Raw genomic sequence first — 11,007 nt, 5'->3', positions numbered from 1 at the left:
AATCTGTGTGTGCTTCTGTGCCCCTCAGTTTAAGCAGAATGTAGAAAAGCCATAGAGAGTCCAGTGGTAGCACATCAAGTGGACAAGGATCTAGAGCACAGCACTGGTGAGGAGATGCTGAGGGAGCAAGGCTTTAGCCTGTCAGAGGAGTTAAGGGATGATCTACTAGCAGCTTATATCTACTTGAAGAGCAATTACAAAGATGACAGAGCCAATCTCTTCTCAGTAGTGCCAAATGAGAGTTTTGTATAAGTTTTAAAAGCAGCTATTATCCTTTCCAAAGCATTTCTACAAAGAGTTATCTTCATTAATTCAAGCTGAAAATCTAGTCAATCCATTTTAACCTTCTGCACTTTTCCTACTTGGGCACGTGGAGATGGAATCTACTTATTAGATATTACCCTTTTCTTCCTCTGGCTTTATTTGGACATAATTACAAAGAAAGTATTTCAAGAATAGTATTATGAAAGTAGGGCTATTGGTGGAATGTATGTGTGAGATTTTAGACTTAAAAAAAAGATGTTTGTAAAAGCAAGGAAGCAAAAAGAAAAACTTATAACTGGTCAAAAAAACTTCCTGCAGGCTCCATAGCCTTTTTTTTTTAAAAAAAAAAAAAAGTTGAGGTGATATTTTTCCTAATAAAACAAAGGTTTTGAAATTTAATTTTGGAAATTGATCAGAATTCCTCCAAAAGAATATTTCATTTCTCTTTGCTGAACTGAACCTTTTCATTTGGAGTCAGTGTGGCATTAATTCCTACTTGCTAGAACTGTTACTGTTCTTAGTAGGAAATAGAGTTCATAAAAGTCGTATGGCCTGTCTTTATGATTTAAGCTTCCTGGCAGATGGACTCATCGTAAAAATCTCCCGATGTGTCACATCAGTTCAACTCAATGACCAGCAATGGTGTAATGTGAAGGATGTAGTTCAGCTCTCAGAGGAAGATGAAGGCTGCAGCCATGGAAAGAACATCTTTCATAAAGCAGCATGGCAGCTTTGGTGAACACACACAATTGTCAAAGTGGCAGGAAAAGCTGTGATTTCACTGAGCAAACAAACACAAAATATTACAGAATTAAGTGAAATGTTTTAATGAAGATTTTCTTGACATAACATAAAAAATTCCTCAAAACGAAAACTGAAAGGAGGCTAGGAATATGAAAATAAAAAAGGAAAAAAAAATCACTTGGAGACTGTGTTTTCCATTAGAATATGGAAAACCAATTCAGTTTTCTCACCAGCTGCTTATAAAGCTGCACTTCAGAGTAAGGGCCCATTTTGCCGAGGCCCTGAGGGCACCAGCGGGCCTGATCCTCCCTTAGCAGCACCCCTGGGGCTCCCCAACCCTGCCCATGGCCCAGGGCACCATGTCAAACCCCAGGGCCATCAGCCCCTGCCCTCAGCCCAGGGTCCCACTTTATGCCCCTGGGGTTCCCCTACCCTGCCCACAGCCCAGGGCACCATGTCAGCCCCCTGGGGCTATCAGCCCCTGCCCCGGTGGTGCCGCAGCCTGCCCCATCCCTGGGTCTGGCCCTGTGCCCTGGATGGGCCCCTTGGTGCCTTGTCTTGTCTTTCTCTCCAGTCCTGTCCACGGCACCGTCTCCTTCAGCTCCTGACTGGACCCCCTGGACGTTCGCCGGCCCTGGCTCAGTCCCTCGCCCTGTCGGGGGCTGCTGATGGACCCCATCACTCCCAGCCGTGGGTGACAGCCTCCATGGGTGGGGGCACAGCCAGCACGGAGCCCGCAGGCAGGCCCTTCTGCTCTCTGCCATGTTGCAGGGCACCAGTGCACTCACCCGCCCGGCTATAAACCGGGGAAAATAAATCCAGCCCTCCCTCTGTGCCCCACGGCGCGTCATGGCTGTCCTCTGCCGAGGCATCAGGCGGCGGCACCCATCCAGCTTTTCGGGTCGGCACAGCAGCGTGGAGTTTGCTCCCGTGTCTGTGTGTTATTGTCTGTGCCTTGCTTCCTCCTGCAGGACCGGTTAAATATTAACACAGTGACGGGCGTGTTTGGGCGGGGGGAAGGGGAGAGGCAATCCTTACCTCACCATATCGACGGGGACGAATGTCAGGGCAGGCGCCTGCCCCGGGGCCCGGCGGCTGAGGGGCGGCCGGAGGTCGGCGTTCCTTCCCGGAGGCACCTCAGGCAGCTGCTTCGTGGCCTGAGGGAGGTTTCCCCAGGGCAAGGAGGTGAGGGCTTGCCCGAGGCTCCTGGCTTTGAACGCCACCGGCCTCCTCTTGCATCCCTCAGGACGTCGTGGAAGGGAAAGCAGTCGGAGACACCCTCTTGGCAGCTGGGGAAGCCAACCAGGTAACCCCTCTGCAGCCATTATTCGCTTCCCGGCAGACGGAGCTGGAGGCTGAAAGATAATTTAACCCTCTCTCCTGCTCCTGCCACAGCGAGGAAGCCAGCCCCAGGCTGGCCGGTGGCAGTGGGGCGAGCAGGGGCATTTCGCAGCCCCCCTCTCCCACAGCACACCCCGGCTCTCGGGGCAGGCATCCCCTGCAGTGCAGGGTCCCCAAAGCATCAGAGCCCCTTGCCATGCCGTGCCAGCTCTGGTTGTTGCTTCTTTCGGGTGATATTATTGATATTATCCCCTCGCCTCTGGCGTGGAGGCGGGAAGGAGTGGGCTCAGAGCGGGGCCACAAGCCGGTGTGCAGTGTGTGCCCCAGCACAGCAGCGCTGGCCTTGCCAGGTGCCCGAGCACCCGTGGAAAAGGTGGAAGGCAGCTCAGGCCAAACCCCGGGTATTTAATTCATCATTGGCCAAAATATCCTGTTTCATCTGGGGATCGGGTAATATTTCCTGTCCCTTTTGAAAGTCCCTTTTGAAATGAAGCAAAACAAAACGTTATAGATCCCTTTCTTTCCCTTCTCGCTTTACTTGACCCCAAGCTGCTTACTGATTTTGGCCTCAATTTGGGCATAAGACTTTAGCAAGTTTATTCTTCTCCATAAAACTTGGCTCAGCCTAGCTTGTGTTGGTGCAGCCGGATTTGTAAGGGGAGGTATGAGGGCTGCTGCCCGCGCTGGCAGGGTCCTCTCCAGTCCTGCAGCTCCTGCCTGGGACCGCAGCTTCCTGGAAAAGGACACGGCCCTCGTGTTTGGATTTATTTTCTGGTGCTTTACTTGGGCTGTTTCACTTCATGTGACAGATAATACTAACTCTTAAAAACTACTGACTGGTTTGTGTACGTGCTGAGAGCTACCACAGTAGCAGAGCAAGGAGAGGTCCCTCCGAGCCCCACTGCTCAGAGTGACCCACCCGAGCAGCTGACCCACCCGCCCCAGCTGCCCGCTGAGGACTCCTCCGCACACCAAACGTGGAAGTCAGAAAAAACCAAAACCTTTCAAAATGCACTGGGCAAAACCCAAACCAGCCTACAAACTATCCCCCCACCCAACAAGCAGGTGAAAGAATCAGCCCACAGGTTTGGCTTAAAATGTTTATTAGCTGACAGGGCCATCCCTTATGTTCGCAAGGTAAACCGAAAACTTGCAAAATAGGAAAATGCGGACCGAGCTGCTGGCCGAGCTGAGCCGGTCAAGTCACAACTGCTGCCATAAACTCAGTGAAACCCCCTGCTTAAAGCACTGAGCAGTGAACAGAGCTCTGGTGTAGCTCGATCTGCACATGTTTGGAAAGATAGCAAAAACGGTTTTTGTTGGTGGCAGCAGTGCAGCGGGCAGGGGAGGTCTGGGCACATTCGTCCTACATGGGCACTTCGTGAGGGGCACTGCCATCCACCCCTGTGCCATCCCACCACCGCTGCTCTCACAAAAGCCCTGCTGGGAATCAATGCAAGGTCTTTGCACAAAACTGAAAAATGAACTGCTTGCTTAAGGGCAGCAAAACAGCTGGGCCAGGGCTTTTGTGTTTTGTGCCTTGGTGTGGTTTTGGTTTCAGTGAAAGGGCAGTTAAAAAAAGTATGGTTGTTACAGGAAACTCAGAGTGTCTCTGTGGTGATATTGATATTTATGCATTGCACAGAGCTGCCACAAAGAACACCCCTGAAATCAAAAACACTTACCTGACTACAAATTTGGTCTGACCACAAAACCACATCCTCTGGCCCATGTCCCTTTCATAAAGGCAAGCTTAGTTTCCCAGCTGAGAAGTTTGTAAACCAAGCAGCATAGTCAAACTCTCTCCCACATATTTTGAGGGGGAGGAGAATAATATCAGACAAGTGAATCATAAACCCTGTAAAAGCAGAGAATGCAGCAGTAAGGTGACGGCTGCCACCCAAGCTTTGTATCTTATCTCCGACCATGGTGGAGAGCTGGTGGTGTTTTATTTTGGGGTGTAAAAGGCACTCTTGGGTTCCGAGAAATAATTCTGGGGACCTTCTTTGCACTAGCAGCCTTTCTGAGAGCTCAGTCTGGGGACCAGGGAGGAGATCTGGTATTTCTCATCCTTGCCTGAAGGCAGGTGGGATGGAGAGCACAAGGTGGCAGGAGCCGTTCCTCCTGGCTGGGGTGGCCCCTGTGTGGCAAGGTCCTGATGGGACTGCCATAGCAATGATGGTACCAGGCTCTCCCTGAAGAATATATGAATAGCAATGTTAGTTTTGGAGTAAAGCACATAGAAAAACATCAAAACAAACTTTTTGGGTATACTGACACATTGGGCTATATTCCCACTTCCTCTCCTGAAGACTGCCTGGCGCAGGAGGCACCGGCTTCCCGAGGAGGGGTAAACAACCCCTCTGAATGGAGGTCTGGGCCTCTCTGACCCCAGGGGAGCAGATGGCGCCCCGCGCAGTTGCCCTGCATGACAGTAAGTGATGGAGCACAGGATTCATTAGTCTGCCAGGATGCCGGCGGCGGCATGGATGGCTCACCCACAATACACATGCAATTGCGGGCAGCTTAGAGAGTTATTTTTCCCAGCTGCTCATGATTAACTTTAATGATGCAGATGCAGCTCCCCTGACACAGTCAATCCTGAAGTGGTAGTGTTGTAATAACCAGGAGGGACTAAGGGTTCAAAAGATGCAAGGTCCGTAGAGGGAGGTTTCTCTGTGAAAGAAAGCTTCTCTACTTCTTTTGAAGCAGTTGTTTTGAGAAAAGATACTGTTCTCCTTCCAAACCCTCCCTCATTTAATCTTCTCCCCTTGTTGGTAATACAGGTCACATGAAGTCACATTTTATCACAGGACGCAAAGCAGCAGCTCATTACTGAGTTTCTTGATAAGTTCTGTCCTTCACCTTGAAGTATGCAGTGACCGCTGGTGGCTTTCTGCCTTAGGGACCAGGAGAGAATGCTCCAATGGAGAGGTTCTGGAAATTCGTTTTACTTCCTCTCATCTTAACTGCCTCGCTACCAGGTAGGACACATTAATAATCCACGAAATGAGCCACTGTGGCCAAAATTTGCAAACTAATTTTAAAGCCCAGTAAATGGCAGTTACTGGTGTTATCAGATTGAACAGTCTGTCACAGAGGGGGATTATTTAAACTGTTAGAAATGGTTAAGTTTGCATTTCAAGCCTGAATGATCTGATGGCTTAGAGTGGGCTTCAGTATGCAGGAGTGAGCAGTGGATGTGGTGGGGAGGAGATGGGGAGGCTGCCCTGTCTCCCTTCCAGTGAGCAGGGATGTCCCCCTTATTCCTCTCTCTCATTGTGCTCATCTTCTTCCTGTCTGTTTGGGACTGTTTTTGAGGGGGCATCTGTAGACGACTCAATATCGGCAGCTGATTTTGCTTCCAGAAATATGTGCGAATTATCATTTTGCTAGTTTACCTCCAATTTACATTTCACATGCCTGAGATTCAAAGTGAATTCAGATAAAAGGTATCTTGGTGGCAGAGTTTTAAAGAAAATGTGCATATAAAGTGATTAGTTGGGTAACAGAGACAGGGCTGATTTTTTTTATTATAGTCTAGCTGGGGTTTTAACAGGCTCTGAAAAGAGGGAACTGCAGTGGGATGAGAGGGCAGGTATTGTCATGGTTTAATAACTGGTGAAAGGAAACACAATGCAGGAATAAACACTGAGTTTTCTGAGCAGAATGGTGTTCCAGTGGAGTTGCACAGGGATGTGTGGTATTCAACAAGCTCTTAAACAACCTGGTGAAGAGGAGTGAACTGTGAGGTGGCAGACTTTGCAGGTGGTGCAGAATTACTTAGGGCAGCCGAATCCAAAAAGAGACTAGGAAGATTTGCCAGAAAATGTCACGATGCCAAGTGAGTAAGTAATAAAGGAGCAGAAAACATTCAATGCAAAGCATCACTTAACTGATGTCTAGTGGGGGAAAAGAGTTATCTTGGAAAGAGAATAAATTGCTGAAAAAGAGAGAAAATTTCACCACTTAGTGTCTTCAGCAAGGGAAATACAACGAAACCTGGCATTATATAAATCTGCAGAAAGCTTGTATCTTGAATATTGGATGTTTTATCAGCCCTTCCATTTTAAGAAAAGACATATTAGGTCCGAGAAAGGTATAAAGTGTGATAAAGGTGATCAAAGGTATGAGGAAGCCTTCATTACACTGAGATATTTTTCTCTTTGTGAAAAAGAAATAGTGAAAAAATTATTAAAATGATTAATTGTATGGAGGTGAATGGTAAAATGGTTATTCACAATTTCTCATAACAAAAAGAACTAGCGGCAACTAGTAAGACTATCAGAAAGAAGATTTAAGGCAAACCAAAGAATGTACTTTTCCTCACAGTATCTAATTAAACAGTAAACCTCATGGTCACTAGGTATGGGGGATACCAAATTATAAATAGTCTGAAAAATGCTAGAAACAAATATCATGGAGGGTAGATCCATAGGTGCAGATGCAATCGTTGGCTCAGGAAGTTCCTAGATCTCTTATTTTTGGACACAGAAAAGTTATAAGGAACCCTCAATCTCTTTTTTTTTTTTTCTCTGTTTCTTGCACTGTCTTTCTAAGCCTCCAGAGCAGAGTGCTACGTGTTTTAGAGCATTTCTATTGCCCTTCGCTAATGCTTTTAGTCAAGCATGCCTGCAATGGGTGTTTCACCACCCCACCTGCAAGCCGTACTGGGGTAGCAGGCATTGCCCACACCCTGCGGTGCAGTCGCAGGAGCACACCCCAAAGCAGAGAGAAAGAAGTGTATGCAGAGAGACAAGTGTTGCTCTTGAAAGAAGTATTGCTGCTCTCGGGATGTCAGGAGTCGCAAGGACTGGGGCAGTGTGGCTAGGCTGCTGAGATGTCTGCATGGCACAGCCGGTTTGAACATCCCCCTGGGCAGGCATGGAGTGCCCTTTGGCAGAGATAGCCGACAGGCAGTGCAGGGTCCCACCCTGCTGCCGGGATACTGTGGTGCTGTGATGCTCCCAGCCTGGCGACCCTCACCGCTGGACACAAGAGAGAGTGCAGGAGGAGAGGAGGAGTAGTCCAGCAGCAGAGCCAGGAGAGGCTGCCAGGGACAGCTGTCAAACAGTAAGTAAGAGAAGAGATGGGAAGACACACTTGGGGGCTGTGGAGAGGTTTTTGTGCAGGTGGGTGGATATATGCGTTGCTGAGTAGCAGTAGACTGGTATTACTTAACAGAAACATTCTTATAAGAATTTAGAGAGTCTTGTTAACATAAGCAAACAAGCTAGTCCTTCTCTGCAGGCTTTGACAAGCTCTAACCTATTTTGGTTTTCAAAAAGCTCAGCTGCAGGCCTGTTGGTTTTTGAAATAAACTTGAGACGTGATGAAGAAAAATCTTACCAAATCCAAAGCAGAGCTGCTGCTGGCCAGGGAGGAGGCAATGAAGGCAGAAGACAAGGTGGGATGAGCAAGAGACTAAAGAAAGTGAAAAGAAAAAGGAATTTATAATAGACTGGAAAGAAAAAAATGTAGAAATTCAAACAGAAATAGCAGAGAAGGAAGGGAGGAAGACAGACTAGATGCAAAAAAAGGATGAAAGGCAGGGTTTATGGAAGGATGATACGGGTATAGAGGGGGAGATTATTTTGAAATGCGATAATGAGTCTGAAAAAAAAGGAATCATTATGGAAAAAGGATAAGTCCATCCTATCCTTCACTGCACTGCATCCAAATAGGTCACTTATAAAAGAGGAAAGACAGATTCATTAGAGGAGAGGAGGGAGGGAAAAGAATGTAACTACGTCTCAATGTCCTTGTTGCTGAAACCTTCAGCATGAAGAAGTGGTTCTCCAGAGTTAGTTCAAATGGGGAAGAAAACCATTGTTGATGAAGGGTCAGGGCGGTCCTTTGGCAAATGAGGCTCCCTCAGTGCAGGCGTTATCCAGGGAATGAGATGCATTTTTGTTTCTTCAAAACCCCCAGTGATGTGACAGTGAATTTGTGTGACAGAGGAGGGAATAAACAGCTCATAAAGTTGTTGGTGTGCACTCTGCTTGCTGTTGGGAAGGACTGAGTGACTGAAATACCATAAATGCTTATCAGTTTAAGCTACCTTTTTCCACTGGTGACTGCTTTATAAACATATAGTGATATGCCTTAAAGAAGGTGTCCTAACTCAGCTTTGTTCTTCAGAAGTCAAGGGGTAATGCAATATCATGAAGACAGCCCAGCGTTTCCCTATTGCAAAGATGATATTTGCCTGGGTGGGATATCTTATTGGTTGTGTGTGAGGAAGCAGATGTTAAAACAGCTGTTAAGAGATGAACACGTAATTCCTGTAAAGTGCAATGGCAATCTAGCCTGAGGCCTTAATTTGTCTAAAAGCAACCATCTGCAAGGTATTTTTTAAGCAGTATGTAAATCGAACTAGCACTAAATTTCTCCTTAGCGCAAGAATCAAGGCCCAGCAAAAGGACTTAGAGCACTGGCTTAAAGCACTGGTAACTGGGTTTAGATCCCATTTGTGTCATGAATGTCCTCTTTGACCTTACACAAGTTACTTTATCAGTGTTTGTACATGGGTTGAACAATGGAACACACTGTTAGTTCAGGACTTCATGTGCTATTGTAGGATAAAAAATAAAAGCAAAAAGATAAAGAGGCAAAGTTAAAACCACCGAAAATGTTTTGGCAGCAGGTGGAGAGGCTCATGAAGCTCCTTTTTCGGTTGTGCTGGGGCTTTACTGAGATCTAGATGGAGGCAAGGTTGAGATATGTCCCACTCCTCAGTCCTCTTGCTATCCCTAGGATCCCCATACAGAGCTTATGGACCTGCTCCCTAGCTCACAGAAGTCAGTGAAAGACTGCCTATTGCTCCAGCAGATATGGTTGGTGGGAGAAGATGTAGATCCTACCATTACCTATAGACTGATAAAAAATTATTATATTAGATAAATGAAGGAATAACTCATATCTGCCTGACTATACTGTCCTGATTGTCTGAAGAAAACAAAACCAATATTAGCCATGTATTTTTAAAGTTGACGATCACTGATTATTTATGTTTAGGGATAAATTTCAAGACTATAATGGAACTCACAGACATGATCTCATAGCAAATGATTAATTAACAACTAGCAGTGTACTGAAAGTCAAATCATTTATTCAGAGCCATGGAAAACCTTGGCTCTTAAAGACAGTAAAGTGTTTGCACAGGCATAGGAATAAGTTACAAATGCACAGAGATCACTTTGCATTAAGAGGAGCAATGTGGATAAGTACTGCACCTCCTGTTTCCTGATCAACTAAATGCATTTTGGTGTTAATTCTAAGGAAATTTGTTCATGGCTGTGTCTATCATCATGGTAGCTGTTTGTGTCCACTTCAAGAAGTCCGGAAGAATTCAAACGAAGTGTAAAAATAAAAAAATTCAGCACATGAACATGTTATAGACACCATAGAGGTACAGGGAGTAGAATTGCAAAGGGTGTCTACAATATGAGTCAAGAAAAAACAGCTAATTCAAAGGCATATTTGAGCTTAGCACAGTATCTCAACCCTGGTAATATAAGCTATGAATAGAAATCATGACAACTGGATGTTGACTATCAGGGAAGGGGGCCATATTATATGACAAATGGTCTCACTAGAATGCACTTCGGTGCATGTTCATTAGAAAACCCACAGGTCTGTAAATAATGCCATCCACAGACCTGTGGCCAATCCCTAACATTCAGAAAGTGACAAAGAGAAATGAGGCGAAATGACTTTTAGGCATTTTGTTGGCTTAACTATTTATAAAGCAAGGTATTTCGGTATGCACATAGATTTGATTACGGATTTCGTCCTCAAGCTGTTTCATGTTTTAAAAAATTTCAGTTCACCTTTACAAGTCTGAAGAGAACTTTGAATATATGCTACTGGAAAAAATGAGCCATTTAAGTGGAATAGAAATATGCTTTCCTGTATCTTATCTGGCTTTATTAACCATCAGTGGAAGTGAAGTTTGCTTTCCATTTAATGTTTTATTGCTCACACGCAGATATACTTTGGAGAATGAGGTGCATGGCAGAGGTAACATAACCCAGGAAGGTGGAAAATTTTTGTAAACGTTTTTGTAAACATGAGAGAACTCAGAGTCAATCATACAAAGAACCAGGGAGACCTAGGTTTGTATAATCCTGCAAAACAAAGAATGAAAAGGCTCTTGTCTGTAAATCCGTGCAGCAGGGTGGAAGGAAAGAGAGGAGCTATTTATATTAAAGAACAATTCTTGGCACAAACCTGGTTAGATATACACAGCCTAGGATTAAATGTGAGCTGGGAATTAGAAAATGATGTTGACATTGGAGCAATGAGATTACAGACCCTATGCCCTGGGCACGTTCACTGAGGGTCTGGTTGCAATGCCGTAACTGAGATTGGGCTCTGGTTCCATTTATACAACTATAAAACATCTCTTTTGTGTGAAACAATACAGTATATTCTCCCCTACTCACATCAGCTATTGACTGAATGAAAAATGATTTTTTCAGTAATTTGTAATTAATCCATTAATGAATAAACTACATAAAACATACAAAAACTGGGTCGAATGAAACCTGTAAAAATCACTTCATTGTCCTGAATACGCTTAGCAAGGGAGTAATGGCCATTTCAGAGTTTCTTTCTCCTGGAAAATAATTGATCACTTATGCTCAGGCCAAATTT

General features: G+C 45.4%; 1 protein-coding gene across 2 annotated transcripts in view; it reads left to right on the top strand.

Annotated features, from left to right (window-relative positions):
- The first annotated feature begins 2,058 nt into the window (after positions 1–2,058).
- IGSF5 (immunoglobulin superfamily member 5) overlaps positions 2,059–11,007 on the top strand; it is a 34,678-nt gene continuing 25,729 nt past the window's right edge. Inside the window, exons 1-2 of one of the 2 annotated variants that reach the window (XM_063355446.1) lie at positions 2,059–2,193; positions 5,136–5,333. In XM_063355446.1, coding sequence (XP_063211516.1) covers positions 5,276–5,333 — 58 coding nt within the window. In that variant the 5' untranslated portion in view covers positions 2,059–2,193; positions 5,136–5,275. Of the gene's footprint in view, positions 2,315–5,135; positions 5,334–11,007 lie in introns of both variants that reach the window. The other variant, XM_063355367.1, reaches the window with a different exon arrangement.

This window comes from Chroicocephalus ridibundus, chromosome 1 (assembly GCF_963924245.1).
Source record: "Chroicocephalus ridibundus chromosome 1, bChrRid1.1, whole genome shotgun sequence".
Taxonomy (NCBI): domain Eukaryota; kingdom Metazoa; phylum Chordata; class Aves; order Charadriiformes; family Laridae; genus Chroicocephalus; species Chroicocephalus ridibundus.
Note: the sequence above shows the minus strand (reverse complement) of the source record. Positions and strands in the feature narration are given on the sequence as shown.